Source organism: Osmerus mordax, chromosome 14 (genome assembly GCF_038355195.1).
Source record: "Osmerus mordax isolate fOsmMor3 chromosome 14, fOsmMor3.pri, whole genome shotgun sequence".
NCBI classification, from domain to species: domain Eukaryota; kingdom Metazoa; phylum Chordata; class Actinopteri; order Osmeriformes; family Osmeridae; genus Osmerus; species Osmerus mordax.
Window position 1 is genome coordinate 12,805,460 of NC_090063.1, and position 27,807 is coordinate 12,833,266.

General features: G+C 43.5%; 3 protein-coding genes across 5 annotated transcripts in view; 2 read left to right on the plus strand and 1 right to left on the minus strand.

Annotated features, from left to right (window-relative positions):
* Window positions 1–3,211: 3,211 nt before the first annotated feature.
* On the plus strand, window positions 3,212–8,624 carry tmem184c (transmembrane protein 184C). The gene is made up of 10 exons (XM_067250410.1): window positions 3,212–3,797; window positions 3,898–4,028; window positions 4,355–4,391; window positions 4,844–5,049; window positions 5,697–5,771; window positions 5,896–5,989; window positions 6,195–6,307; window positions 6,617–6,716; window positions 6,991–7,162; window positions 7,278–8,624. The coding sequence occupies exons 1-10, from the start codon at window positions 3,681–3,683 to the stop codon at window positions 7,586–7,588; spliced, it is 1,356 nt and encodes a 451-aa protein (XP_067106511.1). The 5' UTR covers window positions 3,212–3,680; the 3' UTR covers window positions 7,589–8,624.
* A 245-nt stretch (window positions 8,625–8,869) lies between these two features.
* Window positions 8,870–17,279, minus strand: prmt9 (protein arginine methyltransferase 9). Of its 2 annotated transcripts, none has more exons than XM_067250408.1 (13): window positions 17,095–17,279; window positions 16,520–16,719; window positions 16,170–16,318; window positions 15,692–15,928; window positions 15,198–15,365; window positions 15,006–15,108; window positions 14,377–14,486; window positions 13,646–13,841; window positions 13,187–13,370; window positions 11,390–12,080; window positions 11,015–11,168; window positions 9,727–9,849; window positions 8,870–9,508 (listed from the first exon to the last, which is right to left on the minus strand). In XM_067250408.1, the coding sequence occupies exons 2-13, from the start codon at window positions 16,715–16,717 to the stop codon at window positions 9,239–9,241; spliced, it is 2,583 nt and encodes an 860-aa protein (XP_067106509.1). In that variant the 5' UTR covers window positions 16,718–16,719; window positions 17,095–17,279; the 3' UTR covers window positions 8,870–9,238. The 2 variants fall into 2 exon arrangements, with proteins under 2 accessions (XP_067106509.1, XP_067106510.1); XM_067250409.1 differs by having other exon boundaries at window positions 9,358–9,508; window positions 9,716–9,849.
* A 371-nt stretch (window positions 17,280–17,650) lies between these two features.
* Window positions 17,651–27,807, plus strand: part of arhgap10 (Rho GTPase activating protein 10) — a 44,104-nt gene continuing 33,947 nt past the window's right edge. Inside the window, exon 1 of one of the 2 annotated variants that reach the window (XM_067250330.1) lies at window positions 17,651–18,194. In XM_067250330.1, the coding sequence (XP_067106431.1) occupies window positions 18,041–18,194 (154 nt within the window). In that variant the 5' untranslated portion in view covers window positions 17,651–18,040. Of the gene's footprint in view, window positions 18,195–25,415; window positions 25,592–27,807 lie in introns of those variants that run through there. The other variant, XM_067250331.1, reaches the window with a different exon arrangement.

Sequence of the window (27,807 nt, forward strand, 5' to 3'; positions counted from 1 at the left end):
GCATGCACCCCATATCTCCCTTGTCGCCCACTTGTCTCTCAACATTGCACAGATGAACTGACGCATTGCAGCAGTGTTGAGTCCAACAAGTACACCTCAGGGTGAACTCATACCATGCAGGTTAGCTAAAACCAAGACTTAGCACGATAGTTCAAGTACAAAAACTTAACCAAAAGAGAAAAACATGTTTCAAATACGTTGTGAAAGTCTTCAACTGAAGAAACTTTGATAAAACATGATTTATGAATTAATATGCTCTGGTTGATATTAAAGCTTTTGGTTCAATCTACCCAATAAGATTCTTGGGGCTATTTCAGGCAGTTTAATAATGACCTCATCTTTCATGCAACTGAGCTAAAAACCATAGAGTCAGCCTTCAAAAATATTAGTCTACACAGACTGGGTCCAAAATTTGATATAAAACAGGATGAAATATCACAAACATGTTATATCAAATATTAGTTCATGAACCATAAAGAATTCAAACAGTCTGTCTATGATTATAAATACAACACAATTGTTTTATTTCCAAGTGAAGTGTTCAGAATGGAGCTATATCTCCTAAGAATATGGTAGATACCCTACTTTGTCAGTTGTGGAAGCTGTACAACTACAATGAGCTCCCTGTGTGAATTTGAACACTTCCTAAGACACAAGCCTTGGGCAGATGTATTAAGATAAATAAATAATTGGTGAATAATTGCAGACTTGTGTATTCCCCTGACAAAGGAGGTGCACTTTGGCTGATACCGTTCCTCTTGATGCAAGTCAAGGAACAGACAAAGTGTCTCCACCTCTGCACTGAAACAGTACGGCTTCTCGCACAGAATTCCCCTCTATGCTCGTGTACGTTTTCAGGGAAGGTTTCCTGGGACCTTTGTTCCATCAGTGGGTTACTGAACCTAAAGGAGCTTATATGTTGTATCTTAAGCTGTGGTACTGCAACTTAGTGGTGTGCAATGGATGTCGAATTGTTTGTGCTGAAATATGTTGTTTTCAGATTGATCAAACAGAGCAGATGTTTATCTACCCTGTTCTTAAATAGTTGTGCTCCTTATGCCATTGTGCATGGCAGTCCTTCCAAGCTATCCGCCAAGGCACTCACTTCGACGACTGTGGCAAAGACTATCTCTAATTCATAAAAGCCAAAGGATGGATCCAAAATTCATGAACAATCTGTCCTGCAACAACCAGTAATTTCTGTGACTGTGGGGCAGTAGAAGGATGGTGCGACTCAGAGGAAAGTTCCCGCTCCCCTCATTTCATAAAGAGAGAAAGAGATAGACAAAGAAAGAGAGAAAAATGTATGTCTCTTTCACACACACACACTCAAACACTCACATGTTCACTCTCTCTCTTTTTCTCTTTCTTACTCTCTCAGTCCATCCCTTGCTCTACAAACAACAGGAGAGAAAGCTTCAAACTCATCCACAGGTTGATTTTCATGACTTTCTACATAGTACATAATGTTCAAGTATAAAATCTTGAAGCAAAATGGCAAAACAAGTGGGGAACAAATTGCTGGCAGAAGCCTGCGTTCCTTGATATCCATTCCCAGAGAAAACAATGAGAGAACATTGCCAGGCAATGATTATTTTGTTATAGGTCTCAGCATCTGACCTCATCATGGAAAAGTTCAGGCAAGGAACCTTTCGTGTGTAAAACACTGTTTGACTCCCCGTCCTCATTGTGAGAGTAATTGAGTCGGACCGTGTTGGGGGCTAAAACCTGTGGGTTGCATGTTAGCTGGGATTCTTGGTTCGTGACTGCCAGAAGTTGTATTTAAACAAAGCAGGTTTCTAATGATACAAACCAAGGCCAAGACATTGGTACAGTTCCCAGCACTGACTTCAAGTCATGCAGCACTGAAAACCATCATTTATGCAGGTTATTCTGACTAGATCTAGTGGAGGATAGACAAAACCTTTCACCCCAACTAATCGGAGAAAGACAGTATGCTGGAGAAATTAAGATGAGGAAACACTTGAAACAAGTATCACAAAAAAAGTTAAAGTTATCAACCATATATTTGGTAAAACTTTAGATCAAGGTGCTTGTAATAAGTATTAGTTATAAGTTAATAAGACTGTTTTAAGATGTTTAATATGTGTTAATAAGACTATATAAGTGTTCATAAAATTAGTGAAGGTTAGTGGATTGTAAGATGAGATAAGCATTAATTAATAGAGAAAAGGCTTATTAACATTAATATGTATTAAAGAAACGTATTACCAACACATGGATCCAAAGAGTTATCAGTTATTTTTTAAATATAATTTTCAATTGAATATGGTTACCATTTGATTCCAAATAAAATCCTATAAATGTAGTATGCTTTTATGCCTATGAATGGACTTTGTGCGAGAAGGGCAAAAAAAACACAGGCATTCTGTAAACAATCTGTGTTTGTGGTTCTTATAAACACAGTTGAATTCCGCATTCCTTGACTCTTCTGCTCCGAGGTCACAATGCTTCTGTTGTGGTTTAGCTTCTCCGGTAGGGAGCTTAAACCTTCTGATAAATGTCACAAGTGGAAATAAAGACAATCATTGGTCATTATAAGGATAGTGTGTTTTGCCATTTGGTTTTCCACAATGGACTAATGACTTCACATGTTTTACATTTTGTGTTGAGTTGCACCTTTCGAAAAGCTTTTGCAGGAATAAGATTAATAAAAAAAGAAAGAAAATAAGGCCGCTCACCATTTCTCACTTCTTAGGAATCTTAATTTGAACATTTTATTTGCAGGCATCTAATGTTTTACAGATATGCTAAGTTGAGACAGAAAGTAAGAGGGAGAGAGAGAGAAAGGAAGAGAGTGACAGAAAGAGATTTATACTCACAACTTCTATTTTATCGGAAACACAATGAGGATTGCAGTGGCCATTGTAACAAAAAAAAATGATTTACTGTTTCTAGTTATAGTAATAGTATACTCATTTTTCGATTATCTTCACAGTGCACATTTTCCTTAATTTGATGTACATTGCCATCTAGTGGAAAGAGCATGCACAAGCATATCAACCAAACTATAAAAAAGTATGTGCATGTGGAATTAGAACTTGCTGCCGTCCCTTTTAGATTGATCGTAGATCAGGACAATCAAAATTGTCTTGATTCATTGCGTGATTTTACTATCCAATCGGTTAGAAAATATGGGCGGGGCTTGGTCAGAACATCAACAGGAAGTCCAATGAACATTTATGAACTTTTAGAAATTGACCTTATCTGTTAGAATAATGATTTAATTCAAAGCCGTCATTGGGCTGAATATCAATTTCAATAATTTACGTCCTTGTTATTTTGGGGTTTAGGTTAGTGTTCAGGATTTTTCGAGACGAAAACAAACAGCGTGAGCGTGGTGTCACGGTTTGTGTACAATGAATCAGCTGACTGGCTAGCTACCAGCCAACTCAGGTAGCTAGCTACTGAAACACAAATTAAATATTAACAACTCACGACAGCTTCTTGCTTACAAGCATGTTATCAACATGTTTTCAGGCATTTGAAAGAGTTGGTTAAATTGATACATGCTGACAATCAGGACCAAGAAATAGACAGTGACGATTCGATTTGCTAGCTGGATTGCTAGCAAGCTAGCGTTGTAGGCTACTTTACTACTTTGTGAATGTAGCTATACAGCCAGCTTAGTGACTGGATAGCTTAGCATTGACAGAAATATGCCTTGCACTTGTGGGAACTGGAGGAGATGGATCCGTCCTTTGGTCGTATTATTGTATATCCTGCTACTTCTGGTCGTGCTACCCCTATGCATTTGGGAGCTACAGAAATCCGAGGTCAGTTGACGTACTGCAATTGCATAGTTTTATGTATGCCACATAAGCAATTCTTATTCCTGGCAGTCTATCAATATAACATGTTTATCTTGTTTACCAGGTCGGCACTCACAACAAAGCATGGTTCATCGCAGGGATCTTTGTGTTTATGACCATACCCATATCATTATGGGGTATCCTGCAACATTTAGTAAACTACACTCAACCTGAGCTACAGAAGCCCATTATAAGGCATGTATGCTTTCTGTTACAATTCAGACTTTACCAAATGTCTTTTACCAAGTATACTTTACAGTTGTAACAAACATTGGCTGGGTTTCCCAGATTCGTTAAGAAGCTCTTGAGATTCTTAACGAATTCTTAACGAATCTGGGAAACCCGGCCATTGTCATTGCTATACTGCTGTGGGATCATCTTTAACCCTTTTATTAACTCCAGTCCCCATGTAGGTACATAGACATAATTGGTATTTGTATATGATGGGGGAAATACTATAAGAGTAAAAACCAATGGTCACAATGTGCTTGATTGTGAATTGCTCCTTTTTTGCTTTACAGAATCTTATGGATGGTCCCAATTTACAGCTTGGACAGTGTAAGTAATTACCTACGTACTTGGACATACATGGTCCGACACAAACAAACACTGTTAGTTATCATTAATGTTACACATGAAAGCAGGCCAGATTGTCTAAATAAAGTTACTAGCTGAAGCAGCATAATGCATGACTCAGAAGCATGGTACTTCATCTTAAATTGACCTCCAACTAATTCCCATGGCACATTTCCATGTCACGAGTCAAAGTCTCCCTGTCACAAGATGCTCATTAGTCCTCTCCAGAAAACAGAATGCCTGTTCAAAACAGCCCTAATAATACCCCGACTGACCATGACAAAGTTCCCTTTAGCTTTCAATGCACAGATCCTTCGAAATACATGCACGACAACATGTTAAACATTTGAATCGAATGCTCCCCAAAATACAACGATCACAGCCACAACCGTCTTCGTTCACGCTCCTCTTCCTCCCCATTCTCTCCCATGCAGTGGATTGCATTGAAGTACCCCGGCATAGCCATCTACGTGGACACCTGCAGAGAGTGCTATGAGGCTTATGTCATCTACAACTTCATGATCTTCCTGCTCAACTACCTGGGGAATCAGTACCCCAGTCTGGCGTTAATGCTGGAGGTCCAAGAGCAGCAGAAACACCTTCCCCCACTCTGTTGCTGCCCACCATGGCCCATGGGAGAGTGAGTCCTCCCTCTATATCTCTATCTGTAGTCATGATGGTCTTGGTAGAGCAAGAGTTTTAGGGGTTAGTTGGGGTTTGTAGTTTTCTGGGCAGTAGAGAACAAAGTACTGGGTATGTATGTCTATACCCCATATATATTACACCATGTGTGTTTGATTTTGTAGACACTGATTGTCTATGTAATGTTTCACAATGGTTAAAGAAAAAAACATCAAATCCCTGACTGATTTCTGGAAGGATATAGGTTCTGGGCTGTTGTAGGCCTTCATTTGCCAGCTGTAAATGAGCTCTGGTCAGGCAACCCTAGTATTCACAACATGCCTTTCTGTAGCTAATTAAAACAAGACCTTAATTTTTTTTGTGAAAGTGGAGCAGCATTCTCACAAGAGAAAATAACAGAATAACATAATTAACCATTTACTCTATGTACTGTTATGTGTTATGTTCAGAAGCTTACTGAGGAACAAACACTTCACAGTCCTTAAGCATAGGGCCTACATGTTGGAATGCAATGCATGTGATTAGAAGATTGGGAATCAACTTTTGAGGGAGGATTTTTCATTGGTTAGCCTATGACCACTAATTTATATGATTACCTAAATAAGAAATATGTTCTTACTTTGCGGTCTTTTTGTCTTTTGGCAGGGTGCTGCTATTGAGATGCAAGCTGGGAGTGTTGCAGTACACAGTTGTGAGGCCTGTCACAACAGTTATAGCTCTGTAGGTGCATCTTGTTTCACTGGATAAGTGCTACTTTAATACAGTACCATAGCTAGGCTGCTAACAGGTTGTAATAATATTATTATTATTATGACCCATTTCACCTCACAACATCGTCTTCCAGAATCTGTCAGCTATGTGGCGTCTATGACGAAGGCAACTTCAGCTCAACCAATGCCTGGACCTACCTGGTCATTTTCAACAATCTCTCCCAGCTGGTATGACTGATTTTCCGCGTTAAGTCAGCTCATCTTGAATCAGCCTTTTCCATTGTGAATGTGTTTCTTTGCACTGGTCCCCTATGGAGTATTGGTTTTATTTTTCACTACTTATGTGCCTCTTCTGACTTCCCCTCCCTCTTTCTTTATCCTTGCTACTTGTACATCTACCTGACAATGTTTTCTTTCTCTCCCTCTTTGTCAGTTTGCCATGTACTGTCTGGTGCTTTTCTACAGAGCCCTGAGAGAAGAGTTGAGCCCTATTAAGCCAGTTGGCAAGTTCCTGTGTGTCAAACTGGTGGTGTTTGTCTCCTTCTGGTAAGTTTCAAAACTTCAGAGGACCTAGTTTTCATTTCCTGACTCTACGTCAGTGGTTTATATCCGCTGTGTTTACCATTTTAATAAATATCCTCCCATATCTGGATGTGTATTAAACAGGCCTGGGTTTGGCATCCCATCTATTCCAACCATATGTAACGATTTCCTGAGTTGCATGTGTAGAAGTTGTTTGCAAAGCAAAGTCGGTATAAGAAATACACAGTAATTAGCAAAAAGGTTTCTGTGTTGGCGGTTTGTGTTTAGAATTGATTTCCACCAGCTGGTTTTCTCTCTTTTTCTTCTTGATAGGCAAGCTGTGTTCATTGCTTTCCTGGTCAAGGTGGGGGTGATCTCAGAGAGACACACGTGGGATTGGGACAGTGTGGAAGCTGTGGCCACAGGCTTGCAGGTAAACTTGGTTCACTTGTTGTCAGTCTTGTTCGTGCTTCGCCTTCATCCAAGATGGATGGAATGCCCCTCTGGTAGATGTGGTGTGATTAGTTCGGGGAGTGACGTATTTTTTGTTATGGTGCCATTTTAAAGTATGAATGCTTGATCTACATACTACAACTCACATTTAATGGTATGTGGTTTTACAAGGGGTACGGTAGAAAAGCTCGATAAGCACACAAGTGTTGTATCCTCCATGTTCAACCGAGCTGTGCTGTCATCCGTTTTGTCAGGACTTTATCATCTGTGTGGAGATGTTCCTGGCTGCCATCGCCCACCACTACAGTTTCACCTACAAGCCCTACATCCAGGAGGCTGAGGAGGGCTCCTGCTTTGACTCCTTCATGGCTATGTGGGACATCTCCGACGTCAGGGCTGACATCTCCGAACAAGTGCGCAATGTCGGTAAGTGCCCCCCCACCTGACTATGTGGTTCAGAGATGTTTTGATATTCCTGATTTGGGGGCTCTTGGTATTGCATACTTGTATGACAGTCTCTTCCACTTCCTCCCCTGAACAGGGAGAACGGTTATGGGCCGCCCCAGGAAGACCTATTTCGGGGAGGCTGAGGAAGACGGTGAGCGCTCGGGCCTGCTGTCCGCAGGCTCCCAGGACCCCATCGCCACCGAGACCATGTCCAATCCGGCGTCCCCCAAGGGCCGCTATCAAGGCCTGGGAAGAACTCTCACTCCCCACTCACTCTCTGCCCCTGCTGGGCTCAGCTCTGCTGCCTGGGAAGAGGAGGAGGGGGTTGGGGACGAGGCTGTGACCGATCCGGAGACCGCCGACGCCAAAGAGCCAGCAGATGCAGATCTCATAGTGATCACTTAGCGTCGTATAATTGCTAAGCAAGACTCTCAACATAATCAAACCCAGATACGATTGGTGAAAAGAAACCATGTATGGCCTGTTACATCCAGACATTCTTTAACTAACCTTGTACGACCAAATTAACTGAACGATGGAAGATTGAAAAAAAAAAAGCACATCTTATCAACATATGAAGATTTCAGACGCAGATGTCGTTGGGCGATGGACCTTTCAGTCAAGGACAGCTCGAAGAATGTTCACACTCAAGGTTACTCAAGGGGCTCATGACACTACAACCATGACCTTTTAGATACTTTTGTTTAATTCTACTGTATTGAACTAAAGAGTGATTACAGTAATATATCGTAATAACATAGCTGATAAATTCCTATTGTTTTGTCTTTAATGTAACTTCCGTTTGTATGGTTGAAGACTTCATCAGTATACTCAAGTTTTATAGAACCATTTGGGTAATTCTATCACAGACTACATGTCACAGGGTTAAAAATACATACGCAAAAAAGTATTTACTCTGGCGTAAAACATATTCCCATTTGTCTGTAGAGAAAACACAGAAGATACACGGCACCCGTTTGAACATGATCTGTGTTTTTCTAGGTAGGACTTGGCATGCTACACTTACTCTGGCCACAGCTGTCAATGTGTCGTTTTTTTCCCTGTTGCCTTGTTCCACTGCACGAGCCTGACGGCTCGTGCAGTGACCCTGGCGAGTCTGGTGTCATACAGAACAACTGAAACTGTTGAAAGGATTAAAGTAGAGTTGGTTGTTGCTGTGTTTATCTGTAAAGGAGTTGGATGAGTATCTACAGAAGTGTGCAACATCTTGCGCCCATCACCAATGAATTATAGCTTTGATTGTGTACAGAATTTTGTTACAGTACGCATTACATTGGTTTGTCTAGTTGTGTGTCATATCTCTATCACTAAAGACTTCTCAAATCAGGACTGTGGATCTACAGTTGGAGCAGCTGCATTGCATTGCCATAACTGATTGTTTTCTATCACAAAACATTAAACTTCAAATAGGACCTTTGAACACCTTTCATTTCTCAGTTTTAAACTCAAGATGCCAAATATTGTCCTTCAACAAATAGTATTCCTTACATCCCCTGTGCTTATGAGTAGCAGTCTGTTCAAAGGAATCTTTAGGAGGATTTGCAAAAATGCTGACAACAATAAATTGGTTGACCTGCAAATGTTATATTTGAAACTAGTCTTGACTGGATATGTCACACCTCTGATGACTTCCCTCCCTTGAGAAAATGATACACTCCACAAGAATCCTTATTCAGTATTTGTTTACCATCTTTGACATCAATTATCATGTTTTAACAAATGTTAAATACTGCAGCCATAACCAAAGGATTCTATGACAAAATCATCATACAGAAATTCTTGACCAAAAAAACAATCACACCACAAAAACACAAACTGCAATACCTGAACATGATTCTGGAAGTGCTCTAGAAATAGCTATGGGGCCTTTAAGACTTGACATATGTAGAACCCATAGCCCAAACCCTGTCTTAACATACATCATCAATACAGGGTGGACACTCGACTAAATACTGACATTTCTCCTGAGAACACTTGACAGGAGTTGACATACTGATGCACGGTCCTCAATGTTTGACTCTGCCATCTTTCTCCTTATGGAGTCGACTCCCTGGTAGAGTCCATAGCCACAGATCTGCCCTCTCGCTCCTCTATCTGGGCAGATATAGAGATGCTGCTCTTGTGGAGCTGCACGGCCAGGCGTATCCAGTCCCCAGCCCTCACCTCCAGGGGCTGGTGGAGCACCACGGCAGCTTGTTTCCAGTGGGAGTCCCGGCTGAAGGTGCTGATGCAGATGTCCCGGTCCAGATGAATCTGGTACCAGAAGGGGACGGCCGTCACCCTTCCTGACGAGGTAGCCTGGACCTGGGAAATAAGAGGCAAACAGGCGGCCTGGGTAAATCAGTGCAACTGCAAATGGTCAGGACATGTTAGTCTAGCCGAGTGAGGAATAGGTATGTTAACGTGCTTTGAATAGGTGATTCATTGTAAGTAGATAACATACATTTGCTTAGTAATATCCAGAAGAATAAGAAGCATGTGTTTGTATTCAAGTGTCTGTATTTACACGACCTGCTTCTGACCTTGACATCTCGGTTTGTGTAGTTGGCGGTTGTGTTCATGAGATCCAGTACAAAGAGCTCCACAGACTCGCTTAGATGCCGGCACTCCAGAGTAGAAAAGTCCAGAAACACATGAACAGGGACCTAAAGAGCGTGGGAATTACATTCGGGATTCGTTACATGTTCATCCCAAGAGTCATTTTAGACATATTTAGTTGATGTCCCTTTAATGATTGAAACGAAAGGGGCTTGTTCATTCTATTTCAGTGGTTCTTTCCTACAGCAGGCAAAGTCAATCGACTCCGAGTCGACATATAAGGGATTCGATTCATTTAGGAGAGATGCAAAATTGGCACTAATATAATCCGAAAAACAAAACAACGCATGGGCATCCTGCTGCAGTTGGAAGCACAGAGGAGCAGAGTGCGAAGCATGCTTGTCACTGTCACAGCGGAGATCAAAAGCGTAGACGGCAGGAGGATCTCCAAAGCCCGCCCTTTGAAGTCACTGATGTAATCACTACTGATGGATTCAGGTAGACATGTCCTAAGACGCGGCAACTCGTTTCCCGCGTGGCAGTCGTACTATCAAGTGCCCTCGATGGAGCACTTCAAAGACAACATCTGTTAAAACAAATTGCCGTCCTCTGGGACAGCCCTGTGCCGAAATTAGAGCACAAACATGAAGCTTAAGTAAAAAAAAAGTGAAATGTCAGCAAAGACGAGATAGAAAAATAACTAAAGTTAAATAACTCAAACGTGTTTCCCCACACCTGTAACGTGCATGGAACCCCATGAACAGACATTTCCGTGAGATTTTACAGGTGAAACACGTCTGCAAACAAAAGCAAACCTTTTTATAACAATAAACAAAGTAATTGTCTCGTCACTGTATCGTGTAAGCTCTAGTGAAAATGGATTGTTCCAACTGGGTCTTCCTCTATTAAGTGGTCAAGAGACACACTTCAAGAAAGTCGTGTCCTGTGATGCAAGAGTTAAGAATTGGCTGATATTGCAGGTGTGTCCTCATCTAAAAAACTACGCAGTTTGGTCTCAGGTGTACTCCTTTGAGTTTGAATGATGTAAGGCTACAAACTGCATCTGAGTGAACTGTCAATATTGACTATTGCATCAGTCACATGAGAGGGAATGGCAGATATGAGGAAGTCTAAGGCCAGGTGAGAAGACGGTTTTGTAAGTTGAATTGCAGAGGAAACTCAAACTCCGAACTTGCACAGCATGTCAAGTGTGGGATTTGAATGACATTCATGGTGTGTGTATGAGAGAGGTTTTAGGACGTAGTCACTTACAGTGAACTGATTGATGAAGGGAGCAATGTTGAAGCCTAGTGTGGGCTCCTTGCCTTGTACAGCACTCTCCAGCAGCAGAGTGTCAGACTCCACCAACATGCCGTACACCAAGATCCGCTCTGGGAAGATCTGGCCCCCATCCTCCAATAGGCACCTATGTTTAAATAGAGCACACACAATTACACTCATTACTAACAACTGAAACACAATGATACCAAAGGCCGCGAGTATGTGAAGATAATGCTAAGATAGATCATTTTACTTATGAACACTACACTGTGAGTGACATTCATTTTCAATATTTGCATTTTTCCCAGGCACATTCGTATGGGTACTGAACTACGTTCCCAGCATCAGTTGTTGTTCTCTCCCTACCTGGCCAGGGAAGCTTTTTCCATCAGCTTCTGCCTGATGAGTCCACAGGTCTCCACACAGTCTAATATGATGGCACTCCACAGCTTCTCCCTGGAGGGCCTCTGGAGCATGGGCTGGTCTTCCTCCACATGGTTGAGCCAGAACTCGAGGGCCTTTTCAGGGACGCCGTTGGCCTGTGCAAGCCTCCCCAGAACCTTCTGGTGCTGGCTCTTCTCCACTGAGCTGAAGGCCTTCACCTGGCCCTGGCTGGCCGCCATCAGTGAGAGCAGGGAGAAGCCTTCGGACACATCGAGGACGTAGAAGGGGTCGGAGGGGTCGTTGGGTTTGACCTCTGCGCCCTGGTTCTGGGCAGCCTTCAGGCTGGATACGAGTTTGGCTAGCGCTTGGCGGAAACTGTCGTGGTAGGGCTTGTTGTTGAGGAGAGCCATCTCTGAGCTCTCAAGCATACAGGACTCTGCGGGCTGGCAGTGGTCTGTCTGGAGGCTGGCTAGGGCACTGCAGAGTTCCGCCTCAGGGTTGAAGGTTGGGCTCAAGCCCTGATCGGGATTAGGACCAGAGTGAGGCGAGTTCAGACGCTCTTCCAGGCTAAGCTCAATTCCGTCTCTCAGTACGGCGACACTGCAGAGCCTCAGGTAAGCATCGCTGCAGGAGACGTCCACGATCAGCTCATCTCCAGGCTCTAGTGTGACATCTGTTAAGAAACAAGACCATCTTTTTGGGGAAAGTCAGCAAAGTCAGCGCCACATAGATATTTGTCATTTAGGTGACACTTTATCGTCTTAATTTGTGTAATTCACATCGGATGCTAAAAAAAAAAAAAAACGTATTTCAAACATGCAAGAATTTATCCCGGTTTTAACCGATGAAGCTAACTTGCTAACTTTGCACTCATGAGGCAGTAAACAAGAACTGGCATGGTACAAGACACTTTGCCACACGTCAGAGGAAAGAGGCAGACGGGGAGGAAAGCGGAAGAGAGGGGTAGGGAGAGCTCAAGAGGGAAATGAGATTCGAAGAAGGGGGGGGGGGGGGGGGGGGGGCAGAGTGAAACGGATTCCTACAGGAATAACATCTGTTTGGGTCCTTACATCAGTGAGTGGCTGGCTTGTCAGGAGGGGGCGTTTGTGGAAAATGCATATTTATTGGGCTATAAGAATTTCATGAGCACTAAAGACTGTCACAGAGTATCCCGGTGCATATGTCAGCGGCGGCGGCCCAGGAAACGGATGCCGCTGATCACGGGGCGCAGAGGTGTCTCCCCTGACGCTGCCCCCGCCAATTAGTGTCGGCGTGTCATAGAACTTCAACTGAAAGACAAGGTGCCTTGATAGCGACTTCATTTGACTGGAAAGGGCTATAAAATATGACCCAATGAAGGAACGCAATCTCGTGAGTTGAACAACTGTTTGACAAACAGGATTTAAGTTATTTTAGACGTATTCAAATCGAGATTTTAAATCGAACAAAATTTGTTGGTGGCATCGATGCCTGTTTTCTTTCCTTACATGTCATAGCAAAGACATGACATTCTCCAATATGTACTGCCCCCATTTGACGGAATATGGAATTGCATTTGTTACATTAACATTTGACATTTTATCAATTTAGCAGATGCTTTTATCCAAAGAAACAAATAAGGCTATGTGAAGGATTAAAAAAAATATAACCAAGAAAACTTACTTTGTTCTAATGTACAAATGCCTTTTTTCCGGATGGATTTGTTAAAAAGCTTTTTCTTCTGACGATTACAAGCTCTATTTTTACAAACACTGACCAAGTATTATGATTGTATCTTACTGTGTGGGGTCTGCACTGGGTAGATGGCTTGCTCCCAACAGGTGTCTTCCTGAGGCCCTGTGGACAAGCTGCTCTCCTGGTCCAGATGGAGCTGGAACCACACAGCCAGCGCGTCCAGCAGACCCCCCTGGGTCACAGGAAGACGAACCCTCCGCACCTCTCTGGAGCTCAGACCCTCCAGCTCCTGGAGGTAGTGACAAGCGTAGCAGTTAGCATCACGGCTAAAATGCACACTGCACAGATGGTGTGAAGCAGAGTTTGCAATGGTGACTAAAATGGTGTGCTTTTATTGTCACCTGCCAGCCACCTTTTCTCACCCACTACATCACAATGGCTCAGAATCACATCATCTGAAAATGTGAGAACCGTCAAGTAGACATTACTTCTACACCTAGTGACTTACAGCCCCCATGTACAGTCAAGGTTTACAAAATAAAAAAAAGCAGCTATGCTGCTGACCTGCACATTGTTGAAGTCTATGTCCAGAGCAGTGAAAGGTTTGGTGAGGGGGGTGTACCCGCCAGGCAGCCTGCTCAGCCTCTCTGTCGTGTAGGGCTCCGTGGAGTCGTCCAAGTCGGCAGCTCCACAGCTAACTGGGCTGTGGAGCTCCCCTGCAGCTGCTATGGACAAGCCCCCCACCTCCGACACACACAGCCTACAAGGGGAGGCAGAGGGGGGCTCACATGAATCTATGTCAAATGCTGCTTAATCAATAAATGTAAATGAATACATGTATTTGAAAGACAGCCGAGCAGCCTTTACAGTATGTTGGGCCTGCGTCATACTTTGTACTGACGTTTCACCTGCCCTTTATTGTGGTTGGTTTGATAGATAAGAGTAGATAAGACTACAGGAATGCAAGAGTCATGGGTCTACCTTGGGAGGGCCTCCTTCTGTGACAAATGTTTGAATTAGGGTTTTCTGCCTTCTGCTGTTTCTAGGGCATGTTCACTTGTTATGGGATAGGGTTTCTAGACTTGAGGCCCAAACTGTCCAGCCACCCTGCTTTTGGAGTAGATTTGATACTTGTCCACCACTGCCTTGAGCCCTCCAGTTATTAAGAGTAAATTAATGTACTTCAAATACGTATTACGCAATATAATATTACTAGGAGTCCTGGTGTACTGTTCTCTTAGGTGCCTAGTATCTAATAACATATGAGTTGTTTGTTTGGACCGGTTGTTTTTTACCGGTGGTGCCGGCGGATCTCCTGAGACTGGATAGCCATGCCGAACACTGTAGCCCCAGCAGGGATTACCCGGCCTGTCAGAGAGGGGCCACTGGATTGTTCCTCAGAACTCTGGAAGAGGGTAAAAATGACAGTATTGTTTTAAATGTGTCTATACATGCAAGAACATGCATGTATACATACAAAAACATTCCTATTAATTCACATTTTTGCAAGTCAAACCTTGCCATTTAAAACACTTGCAACATGCAGTACCATGGCTGTACCCTAGATGGCTACAAATGTCTACTAGATTCAGTGTAGAACTGAATACAGGGGTTTGGTGCTGTAACCTTCAAATTATCTGGATTGATCTTTTCGACCAATACTGAACAGATAAAGACAGGATTAGAATCCTTTTATATAAGAGGATTGTAGCTCATAAATCAGGCTTTATTGTCACAGTGTCATGTTTTTTGTTGTTGTTGAAGCCTCTTTGGTGAAGATTACTTTTATATCAATTGCATTGACTGAGGAAACGGTGATATGAAACAGTGACACATGAGCACAAATGGCACTTTCCATAAAAACAACATGATTTATTCTGCAGTTGGGGCAGTCGTTCATAAAAAAAATAATCCCTCCAGTTACCTGTGGAGGCAGAAGCAGGTGGTTCCAGGCATGGATAAGGCTTTCGATGATCCCTTCTCCAAACAGCCCCGCATCAACCGTCTCGGTCACCACCAACGACACCCTGAAGTGGGTCAAACATCACGTCAAGTTTGTGTTCCTTCATCATTTCAATCACCGGGTAACCTAGACATTGACAGATGGAGAGCGTACCGCCTAGGGATGTCCTTGGGCACCTCCATCTCTAGCGACTTTATGTGGAGTATCTTGATGTGTCCGTTCATGCCATTAGCAGCGACCACCTCACAGGCCAGATCGTACATGGTCTTAGACAGCTCACAAGCATACACTTCAGAAGCCCCCGCCTTCTTAGCACACATACTGATCAGAGAAAAGGGAGTTTGGGGCAAAGATCACAATCGTGAAATAATAATTTCGATTATATTCACATATAGGCACCACTGATGTCCACCACATGAATGAACACCTTTATGTAATTGAACCAACTAGCTGCTGTAGCTGGAGGACACAGTTGTAGCTCCTAACCTTATTTAGAACGGTTTTCCAGTTTTGCTGGAACTACTTACTAGGTGTACATTATCACCTGATAATGGACACCCCTGCAGCCAGTCAGAATCAAGTATTCACCCAGACCATGGTATAAAAGATAATAAACACATATTTTCCGGCAGTGAGCAGAGCGTTACCCTAGTATTCCGGTGCCAGTGCCTATGTCCAGAATCGTGTTGCAGCCTCCCTCCACCGCCTTCTGGATGGCCTGCTGGTACTTCTGATTCCTCCTACGGTCATTCAGCATCAGGAAGTGCCAACGCTCCACCAGCCAGTTAGCCACGCGATAGAAGTTCTCCCTGGCCTCTGGGAAGTCTGGTTTGAGCTTCAAGGCTTTATGAAAATGACTGGCTGCTTCGTCCCTGAATCCCATTCTGGAAAAACAGGCAAGTTCTTCTACTTTGAATATTTTGCAGGTTATTCAAATTATGCTTTCATTATTCTTTTATATGACTTAATATACTTTTGCATAGTGTGTGACAGAAAGGTTCATCACAACAACCATGAGATAAAGCGGTAGCATACCTATACAAATAATCAATGTAATTTGATTCAAACCCCACTTGACCTCAGTCACTGCAAAAAGACTGGTGTTGCCTGGGGTCTAAATGGTACCTGAACAAGTGCTCCCCCATACTGTTGATGATGACCTCATCGACAGGAAAGAGCTCCAGGGCTTGCTCATAGCAGTCAAAGAGGTCCTGTATACGGCCCAAAGAATCCAGTTCATCAGCCCATTTGAAGAGGGTGAACCGGAAGGATTCCTGCCACCACAAGAAAAAGGCTGTTTGTTTTCTGAATGGCCAGGACGAGCTGGACAGAGTAAAAATATAGCCATAGTGTTAAGTCATATGTAGGGAGTTCAGGGCAACCCAGTGAAAATACACTTCTGAGGAGGTTAGGAAACTAAAATACACAATTCAAACTGAAACAATAAAACTGCAAAATAGTACACTGTTACCCACTCTAGCAAAGTCCTTCAGCACCGGAGCAAGATTGAGGACCAGTAGATAGTGTACAAAGGCAGTTCCGTAGTCCTGGTTGAACAGACATTGCTGTGCACTCTCTAATGACCTGGACACCAGCTCATTCCTGGCTGGGTCTTCTCTTGGCGCCCGACGGTGCCGTCTCCCCCGCTTCTGTCTTGTATTGGCATTAGGCATTTCTAACAAAAATAGAGTGAGCAATATATAGTAAACTATACATAGTAGCTTGTCGAGATAAGAATATACAAGTCATCAATTAAATCATCAGGGCATGCATTTTGGATTTTTATTTTCTAACCGCTAATTATTTTATTAAAAAAAAAGTAAATATCTGGTTTAACAATAGCACAGCTGAAACTAGCGCTGTAGAGGCAGAGTTGTTAAATGTGTGCCTGTTTCAACCTCGCTAGATTTTTTAGATTGCTATAATTATCCACTGCCTGTTTAACAAGCAGGAAGTTGCAATATTGCAAACAAGCGGTTATTTGGTTGTAATAAGCTGAACACGTCAACAGCTTATCCAGTTAGCAGGCTAGCTAAGCAACATTACTTACTGTATACTTCTTATGCTAGCTACTAGCACAGTAGCTAACGATTAGTCATAATAAATGCAGCTTATTTGGTCAAAACATCATATCCAGATAATTGTAGGTCAGGACATTGAAGTATGTGCATAAATGATACAACAAGGATAAAATTACAGCTGAAAAACTAAAAACATCTGCAACACAACTGTTTCAGACGGAGGAGGCTAGAGTGTGTGACACGTCCGTGTGTTAATTCAGCCGACACAAACAAATACAGATGGGCTTTAGTTCCGCTTATGAAATTAATATCAAGGTGGTTGATTTAATAAATAAATAAATCTAATATCGTATTGGCCAGACGACGATATATTAATTTGCATCTCATTCACAAGTCTTTTCACGTGTGAAAAAAAGCACGAAGGTGGATTTGTCTTACAACGTCTAACATCCTTGTTCTCTACTCAAAGAGAGCTAACGGGATAAACGCCTACTCAGCCTCGTGGGAGGAGTATAACTTTTTTTGCCACCACACACACCCACTGTCATCACGTCAGCGGAGTCACCGAGTTTCTCAATCTCGGCTGTCACTTTCTCGAATGTCTAGAGGACGTGGACTAAAATTAAGAATTTATTTGCTTGCTGCGTTTGTTAGTTTACAAGTTTCACTCTGAATTAGCCTGACAAATAAGCATACTGTGTCAACAACCACACAGGTTGTCACTTATGTTATGCTTTAGTTAGCTTTTAAGCTGTAGCCTAGCAAGAAAGCTAGTTAACGCGCGCTAAGATCTTGTGTGAAAACTAAAATGTTTGCCAATGATTTCTGAGCTTGAGGGAACACACTGAAACAGGCTTTGAACTAAAAGGCAAAGCCTCCTTTTCATTACAAGTTTCTTGTTATTTTGCTTTCCAGCAACTGCTTTAGACAAGTTCCTATGCTAGCTATCCCAGATAGCTAGTTCGCTCTGAAGAAATGGGATTACACCCTTTGGAATTCAGTGAGTGCTACCTGGACAGTCACATCTTCAGAGAGAAAATTAAGTCGCACGAGGCAGAGTTGGATAAAACCAACAAATTTATAAAAGACCTCTACAAAGATGGAAAAAATCTTATCAACGCAACAAAGCGTAAGTTTTTACCTTTAACTTTTTTTAAATAACGTTTTTGTTCCTTAGGATGTTTGGAAAACGTGTTTTCTGGGGTGTTGGTTTGGCGTACATCCCAGTTGACTATAATTTTAACAACTTTTAAAAACAGTTTGCATAATGACAAATTATAAAATATATAATATAAATATATAATATTATAAAACATTTATGTATTTGTTTCACCACCTTGAGGAAAGTTGACAGGTGAGGTTGGAGGCCCTAGCGTTATTTGTGCACAACGATAACCGAGTTGGTCATTAAGTGAATGTCGTTGAGCTAAAAGTCACAGTTGTGGCCAGTGAATATTGGTATTAGTTAGTTAATTCTCTATGAACTCGAGCACAGTGGGTTGGGCCCATCAGGTGCCCGGGGGATGAAAGCATTATAGTAGACAACTCCCTGTACTGTACACTGACCTCCCATGTTTGCATCGATTGTCGGGTGTGCTTGTCAGTTTCTCACCATGCTATCTGGGCCATGACAAGCCACACAGGTTTAAACAATAGGCTTGGATTAGAACGTCAACCAGAGTACTTTTTCATCTGCCACACAACAGAAAGTGTTTCTTCTCAGCGAAGCCAATGAGAGAATCTGTCTAAAAATAAAGATGTACATGTGACTTTCACAGGCCTCTGTTTTGCTGGCCATTTTGGGAGTTAACAGGAGAACCACCAGCATGCGCTCTGGGGCTCTGTTTGGAATAGACCATCCTCTGGTATTCCCATGTCCTGGGCTGGATACCAATGAGGGCCTGTGCAATACAGAGGAGTATACACAAAAGCCCACTTAACGAGAAAATGCTTTTACTGTTACTACTTGGCCTAGTCCTTCACTACCGATGCAGCTATTCACAGTGAAAGTGATGAGGTTGTTGTTTTCATTAGATTCACGCTACAGACTGTGGTATTGCCAATCACAGCACTGGTCAACCTGTTGACCTTCTGTGCAGCGGTCTTGATAGAGTAAATGGAGCCCTGGTGTTTCTTTGAGTTAAACATCATGGCCACATACACAATACATGGGAATAAGAAAAAACATCTGTTTATTTAGGGGGGGAGATGACATATGGCTGTCTGTGATTATCCCTGCAGTATTGATTTTACTAGTGTGACTACAGTCAGTGTTAGGCTAATAATTCAAGCACACCAGAGTGGTGATGTAGGTAGGCACATGGTTCATTACTCTGCCTGATTGTGTTGTGTTGAAGGATGTCTACCATGATAGCTGCTCTTTAAGACAGTATACGATCTTAGGAAGGGGGAATTCAATGTTTCTTGTAATGGCAACCCTTGGCGAATGCATGTGTCGTTCACCTTCAGCAAATCTGCCTGGAAATGTCTTAATGGATTCTGACACAACCAACTGATAGTGTCGTTGAACTAAACAAATCTTGGCTTGACATTAACCCTCACTTGTTTTTGTAGTCCATCGTTCTTAAAGATTCTATGGTGAACAATGGCTGCTCTAGATCAGGACTTGGCCTGTAAAGATTCCATTTAGACAGAAGATTCAAGACCATAAAAAAAATATTATAATTGCAAACAGAGTTGAACAAAGGGCCATCCATTATGTCTGCCAGCAGTTAGCCTGCACTGTTTATTTTAGGAGACGGGATATACTCTGTTTACCTAGTTTCCCTGGCTAGCTCAGTTAAGATAGCTATGTTCTTAACGCACTTAAAAAGCAATAGAAAGTCATAGAGATTGTAAGTTTCACCTGTGGACTGGCATTTGGTGCCTGTATTTCCGTAACTCAGTCAATGTCCTAAGATGATCACACAGTCTGATAAAATCTATAGAAGTCCTTGTTAACAACCTACTGGGTCACACTGGGTTGAGTGAAGTCAGTAGTCAAGCTCTCATTAGCCTACTTGGAGCTTTAGGCTAGCAGCTGAAATACACTCATGAGGCAGCAGTCAACAGTCCCTCCCCACTGTCTTACTGGGTGCGATCAGAGATAACATTTCAGCAAATTGACAGTATTTTCTGTTAATATCTCCCCTTCTGAAATCAAAAGGGCTTTGACTCGCATGGATGATCTTATCTCATCATTGAGCCATGTTGTTGATACGGGGGAATTGATTTGGGCAGGCTTAGCCATCTAATCCTCACTGCATGTGATCGTCACCATCCGATTTATGGCAACATCAAATGGCGTGTTTGTAAGTGGCTGATTTAGCATGATGCTAATCTTCACTTAATGTCTACAGTTGCAGTGTCACTGTCTAAACTCTTCACTTTAGGAATTCAGCCCTGTCTTTATCAACAAACTGGCTTGTCTTTATCTCTTCCGTGACCCTTCACCGGGGTTTCCATCCCAACCAGAATTCCCAGCTCATGCCTTTTCCCAGATCTCCGGCCAGCCCTCCGTCCGTCCGTCCGTCCTGATCCACCCGGCCACTCCTTCACTCCTACGCCTGGAAGGATGTCCCGCGACGGAAAGTCCTTGGTTCTGGGAGGAAGCATGTAGGCAGGGCCCCTGGCCAAAGAGCTGTGACATGGAAGTGGTCTCTCCATGAGGAACAGACCAGAGGATACGCTCCTGTTTTAGTGGGGGCTTCCTCTACACAAACTCTTGTCCTGTCTGTCTGTGCTCTGTGTCACACAAGACACATTGACTGACTGCAACATTATGAAAAATTTCAGCAAAAAGCATGATGTGCAGGGTTAAGGCCGCCTTATACTCTGCTGACGTAGTATAAGACAGTTTTTATCTGGCCGGTTCCTATCAGAGACCTATTCAAAAGTAAACATCTGAGGTCAGTTGTGTGATAACAGACAGGGTTGCTGACTGGGTTGGTCGCGGTCAGCTGTCGGAACAGCTGGACTTCCTCCGTTTTTTGGGGGGTGACACTCACAAATCAAAATGTTTAATCTTTTCCTTTCCTACATCAGTTTTCATAGTAAAAACAAACAGGGAGAAGGGCTTTGGCTCGGATGGCAGGCAGAGCGGTGCACGGCCACGATGATTTGCTCTGGGGAAGTCACCGCTGCCTCTAATCGCATTACTGATTCTGCCAAAGAGCCACATCACAATCTTTCATTAAAATCGCATTAACACAGACGTGAGGTCATGCGGGAGGAGCGTTTTTCCATCTTGAGATCTGCATGAAAACACAAGAGGTCCAGTATGAAACCGATACTGCATACCTACCAAGATGATGCTTGTGTTGTCTCCTTTTATGGTCCAGGTGCTCCTGCAGTATATGATGGCCAATTGGCAATCTTTTTATGGAAGCGGGTCTAAATCCTTGGACCTTATCTAATGTGAATAACTGATGGAAAAATATATGTAAAATAAGCCCATTTCAATCAAACTAGTGCTACCTGCTTTGAGAAATCCACTCTCCAAGCTCTACATATGCCAGAAGTTTTGATGAACACAAGGCCATCGGACTGAGCCTGTCAGACCAGTTCAACCATCCTCCAGAGGCAGGACTATTTAGTCAAACATATCATTTTAAATGGGCTGAAGTCAGAAGTTCAGGTGCTTGAAAGATTGTCCAAGTGGTTCTTGAAAAAGCCCGCACGTTGATGAGGATTTTAATGCCCGCCGTTTCCTGTGGTCTCAAAGGACCAGCTTGTTTTGATGTTAAAGCACCCGGAGAGTAAGAATGAGGTAATACCCCGGCTGTCATGAAGACTCACACCAGAGAGGATGAAGGGGGTCGAACAACGGGGCACGGAACAAACTGGTGAGCAAGAGAGAGCAAGGGAGGCCTCCGGAGAGGAAAAAGGTGGGCCTGGGATCGAAGCTTGGACTGCTCCGACTGGAAAGATGGGCGAGTGGAACAGGAAGGATTGGGGAAAGGCATGGTCATGTAAACATGGTGAACTGTGCGAAGGCCTGGGCCAGGCCAGTGCTGACCCAAAGTGGCATATCAGATAAGCCTGGAGGAATCATAATAAACATGCTGCCTAAACAGGCGCCAACACACACACCGTGGACTTGTTGATAATACAATTGAATGATTCTTCTTTGACTACGGCGCTCACAGGCCTTTTTATGGATCGTTTGTAATGTGGATGTAGGCTGTTGGCTGTTGTATTACTACTGTTGACAATACTGCTGAAAAGGATGAAGGAGACTGGTTTGACTGGTGTGTGTTTGTGTGTGTGTGTGTGTGTGTAGGGATACGTGTGCGCGTGTGTGTGCACGTTTGTGTGTGTGAGTGCGTGTGTGTGCTTGCGTAAGTATGCGTGCACGCGTGTGTGTGTGTGTGGTGCTGTGGGATTAACAAGCTCCACTGTGTCTTAACATTGGAGCTGGGAATAGATAACTCCATCGAAAAGATATGACTCCTACCAAACAAAAATGGTCCAAATTAGTTACAAACAGAAACAGAAAAAAAAGTCCAACGGACAACATTACGTCAAGACGGAAATTACCCATGATTCATTCTTGACGCTTGAGATGACGTCACTGCAATTTAGGACTCAACATTATGTTCTGCACTGTGCAATTATGCATGCTCTGTACAGCAGGATGATTCAGCCTGGACGCCACCCACAGTCCGGCTGGTTTGTCCATGACAGTCTTCTCCCTCAGAACAGCTGCACCAGGCAAAGTCACCATGAACCGCTTTTGAAAAAACACGTCCAACTGGTGTGAGCCTTGCTTCACACACCTCCATTCATGTAATGGGATCACTTGGTTACTTCGGAACAAACGGGTGTGACTTTTTCCTGTGGGGAAACGTGCCACAGTTTCAAGTCAGCACGCTGTGGTACGCAATTAAATTCTCAACACAAACATTCTCGGACCAAGATCCCCCCCCCCCCCGGATGAATAAGCAGTTGGTAAATTGCTGATGAATGGAACAGGGTGAAGCGCAAACACAGAGTCATCACAGTATTTGACCGCTCTCATGCTGGCTGCGAGGTATAATCTGGTAGCTAACACATTCCACTTCAAAGTCACGCGCAGGTGTTTTAAGTGCATCTCTGAGCTCTCTCAGAGGAGACTTGAACGGCACCTGAGATTGTCACCCCATTTCAAATCTCCTCTAGTTGGTGTCCTTGTCTTTAGCTAGCCTAAGGAAATGTCTACAATCCACCCTGCTTGGATATGGCCTCACTACTACCCAGCAGTTACCACAGAGCTGTGTGTCACAATGCCCTCCCAGGCTGTTCTCATTGTTTGCCTTCCCCCTTCTGCTTCGTAGGGGCGCCAGTATTTATGTCACACCGCTAGGCTCCTCCTTTTTTTATTTTTCCCCACCGCATGTTTTTCCTGTTAAAGGAAACTTGGCCGGCAATATCAGATTAATGGAAGGTCGTGCCTCCATGACTCACACTTACACAAGTGGCCAGGGGGTCTCTGGTTCTCTACATGCCGAGAGTCTTTAGACAGTTCCCAGGTTTTTCGCAGAAATGCCTTGCTTTAAAAGGCGAGGACTGGCTGATGCCTTCGCCTCGTTCTAGGGTAGTCCGTGTCTCGCTGTGTTTGTTCTGTGTCGGAGGATAAAGGCTATCGCTCAGATCTGTAAATGCAGACCCCTTGCCTGCCACTCTTTGTTATTGCTTCACTGATCATATCTCAATGATGGCTGCCCTTGGAATTGAATTGACATTATACAGTGACTGAAGTGTATGCCAAGGCTTACACAGTTAAATATTTTTGTGTGTGTTTTCCTGCCTTCTCTCTGAACATGGTTCAAGGTATTGCGTAATGGGATGAGCTAGCTTTAGACACTTTGCAGCGACTGATATCTTGCTTTATCAGTTGCCCTAACCCCAAGGGAGCGGAGGGAAGTGGAGAGAGAGAGAGAGAGAAAGACGGAGGGAAGTGGAGAGAGAGAGAGAGAAAGAAAGAAGGAGAGAGAGGGAAATGTAAGAAAAGATGCAGTTTCAGGGCTGAAACCAGAGTGGAGATGCAAGCCTCATCCTCATACACACATGGGGCTAATCAACTGGCTGGCAAACCTATCCTCTGACATCACTGTCTCTAGTGTGCAGTCTCACTGTAAACCATGACCTGAGCCATGACAGCATACTCCTCTACCCACTCCCCCGACACAGACCCTCATCTCTCAACCATCCCTTCATCCCTGAGGGAGAATGAGTACCCCCCCCCCCCCCCCCCCCATGCAACTCTTGCTGTCAGTGTGCACAATGGATGGAAAATTGTGGGATATAGCATAACACCAACAAAGTTATCTCTAAGTGTAATTTTGCCTTTTAATAATTGGGCTGTTATCCATATCTGGCATACATACTAAGTTTATCTGTTTGTTTTTGCTTTGCATTGGTTGCCGTGCAGTATTGCACTGACTGCCCAATTGGCAGCCTCCACATGCTTTAGCTGTCTTCCACAGAGCCCTTCAAGACATGATCCTTTAGTTAAGGAATGCGTGTTGTTTTACTAGCAGCCTTTGGACCCATTTGAAAGGAATGCCTTCATGGGAATGTTTCATACCGTACAGGGTTGGCCCCTTGGCTCCTTCATCACAACTCAGTCTTCCTTCTGTTGTGATGGTCTCTCTAATCTGACACTGTCAACAATGAAATGGTCCCCTGACTTACTCCAAGTACAGTATACAGTGTATGAGGGCTTCCTCAGTGGAATGTTGTCAAAACATGTTTTGTTGCCATGGGGAGGGGTGCATTGTGGAATTTTCCACTCCATTTGCTCACACCAGACTACGGCTATTAATGTTGTCACGAATTCCTTTATGTTTAATATTCAGATTGCAAAGTCATCAGAAGGACATTTTCTAAGGAGCCACTATTTATGAAAAAGAGAGGCGTGTGATGGACTGTGTTTGGAGCTCTCAGTTGCATCATCGATGACGTTTATCTTTCCAGAGACATCATAGGTTTGCTAACCGGAGCTGCAGCTCAAGGGCTCAAACTCAAGTAAACAGTATTCGTCACTGTTCAGCAGCGTTTTTGCAGTTTTGTTCAATGAGAAGAATGTGTCTGAACACAGGCACTGCTCAACGCCCCTCCCAAGAATATCCCCATGTCAGGCACCTGTGTGTGGGTAGGCACCTGTGTGTGTGTGTTGATCACGGATCAACCTTTACCCACAATGCCACAGGGCGGGACTGATGACCACATATTTAGCTTTGGCACCGTCCCTGGGAACAGAATCCAGCAGGCTCAGCCCTGGTGATGTGCCCTCTGAAAGAACAATGAGGATGAAGCCTGGCAGGCAGGGTGGAGGCAGGATTACCAGAGGTAATGCCTCCCAATGACTGTCTGAGAGGTTCGTCACGATAATGCAAAGTAGTATCGTCAGGTGGCTGAGCGGTTAAGGAATCGGACTAGTAATCAGAAGGTTGCCGGTTCGATTCCGGCCGTGAAAAATTACGTTGTGTCCTTGGGCAAGGCACTTCACCCTACTTTCCTCGGGGTAATGTCCCTGTACTTACTGTAAGTCGCTCTGGATAAGAGTGTCTGCTAAATGTAAATGTAATATCCTCTGTGTTCTCCAATTGGTGGTGTGGTGGAAATCACAGTGGCAAGTAAGAACATAAGGCTGTGAGCTACCTAGTACTTATCTCTCATTCAGATCTTTGCTAACAATTCGCCTGCATTCCTCGTTTTGGATGAGTTGAAGGAAATAAGAGAAGGGCATCTCCTAGGCCAGTGGTCTTCAAGCCTGGTCCTCAGGGTCCACTGTCCTGCATGTTTTAGATGTTTCCCTGCTCCAACACACCTGACTCAAATGAATGGGTTGTTATCAAGCTCTGCAGAAGCCGAATAACACCCATTCATTTGAATTATGTGTGTTGGGGCAGGGAAACATCTGAACCCTGAGGAACAGGGTTGAAGACCACTCTCCTAGACTGTTGAGATGGACCCCAAAGTGGTCAGAGTATCATGTCCTGGACTGAGTGTGCAGAGTGCCACAATCGATTCTAAGTAAATTGCCACGTTCAGCAGTTTGTGTTTGCTACCAAAATAATGACCTGGCTTGTGGTGGCCATACGGCTGTTTTGACAATACTGCAGCAAACCCATACTTAACTACTCCCACACAGTGCTGGTTTACATCATGGTGACTAGCACTTCTGAGATGCTTTTGGAGAACATGTTAAAGTCTGGAATCAGGTTACTGTTGAATGGCTGATTTTAATGGGCTTTTATATCAAGTGTAGTTTGTTATATACCAAAAACATTCATTAACTGTGGTTGTCAAGCAAGGATCAGCATGTTAGCCACCAGAATGAATTCACATTTTTCTCATCGGGGCTTCTTATGGAGTTCACTAGTCTTAACATATTGCAGCAAGTTTGTGATCTTCAGATGACAGGAAACACACCGGCTGCCATCAGTGTTGTGGTTGTCAAATGAAAAAGTAATGCTGTGCGATGCTTTGCAGCATGGGTCTTGTTATAAAGACAAACTAATGTGGTTTCACATTTGGTATTTTGTCTGAACCGTGTCTTGTCTGCAATGTGAGTGTGTGTGCACGCACGTGCGTACATGTGAGGACACGTCTCCGACAATATCTCCTCATGTATAATTTAGTCACTCACTACACCCAAGTCTGATTACACCCTGACAACCTTGAGGCATCCCATAATACCCTCCTCTGTCACATTCCAACCCGCTTTGCTTAAAGATCCAATCCATAATTTTGACAGTCAGACCTGCCGCTTAGTTGACTTTGGCTGTGGTACTGGGTTAGGGTAAGTGCAGGTTTAACTACATCATAGAGTCGAAGACTAAATCATACAGTCAAAGCATTCAGATGAAAAGAGTCAAATTCAAGGACATTCTGCAGTCTAGTCTCCTTATGAGCCTACAATCATTATCTGCATTGTTTCAAGGCATAGCGTTGCTCAGATAGTATTTAGCTGGCACTTCATGATGAGCGATTGTCAGAGTAGCCCATCTCTGGTATCGCATAACGTGACACGCTGAGATCAGGGCCTATATTTGGAGGCTGTTGTTTACCTTTCTTGTCACATTGATTCAGAGCTGCTTCTCATGCTTTAGTTTATCCTGATGGTAGCAGACTTGCTTGTGGCGCATTGTAGTCTACTTTATTTATACAGCATGGTTTTGAAGAGCACTCTTAGGATTTTTGTCATTTCTTATACATCTTCGTTTCTAAGAAAGTAGATTTCTAAAGAACAGCGATGACTTCACCAAAGCCCCCTGCTGAAACTATTTTTATAGTGCGTCTGATTCAAGGAACCGACCCTTGGTAAACGATACTCTCAGCGACATCTACAGCTTGCATCCCTGTGCTTCCTGTAGTAACGATGACTACACCATAGTTACGACACTACTACAGTCAGACCCCAGGGGCCTCATGTATAAACGTTGCGTACGCACGAAAAGCTTGCAGCACGGTGTGATGTATAAAAATTAACTTGACGTGAGAATGTGCGGGCCGTCACGGAAGCTTTTGAGCAGACGTGAGAATGTGCGGACAGTCTTTTCTGGCTCTGTAACATGGCAAATTCTAACTGAAAAGTGCAGAAACTCAAACATTACAAAATAAAGTTTTCAGTACAGTTACTGTCATACTATGAACTTGAGGGTGTCAAACGAACAACAAAATCACTCAGGAAATGCATGTCATGCTAACCCTATAGCTGCCATGCTGTTACGATGCGCCACCAATCTTTTCTTAAT

Coding starts and splice junctions, on each gene's coding strand:
- prmt9 (XM_067250408.1), bottom strand. CDS start 16,717: ATGCCTAATGCCAATACAAGACAGAAGCGGGGGAGACGGCACCGTCGG. Junction 14,487..15,005: donor ACCTGCTTCTGCCTCCACAG/GTAACTGGAGGG, acceptor ACCCTCTTCCAG/AGTTCTGAGGAACAATCCAG. Junction 11,169..11,389: donor GAAAAAGCTTCCCTGGCCAG/GTAGGGAGAGAA, acceptor ATTTAAACATAG/GTGCCTATTGGAGGATGGGG.
- tmem184c (XM_067250410.1), top strand. CDS start 3,681: ATGCCTTGCACTTGTGGGAACTGGAGGAGATGGATCCGTCCTTTGGTC. Junction 3,798..3,897: donor GGGAGCTACAGAAATCCGAG/GTCAGTTGACGT, acceptor CTTGTTTACCAG/GTCGGCACTCACAACAAAGC. Junction 5,990..6,194: donor TCAACAATCTCTCCCAGCTG/GTATGACTGATT, acceptor CCTCTTTGTCAG/TTTGCCATGTACTGTCTGGT.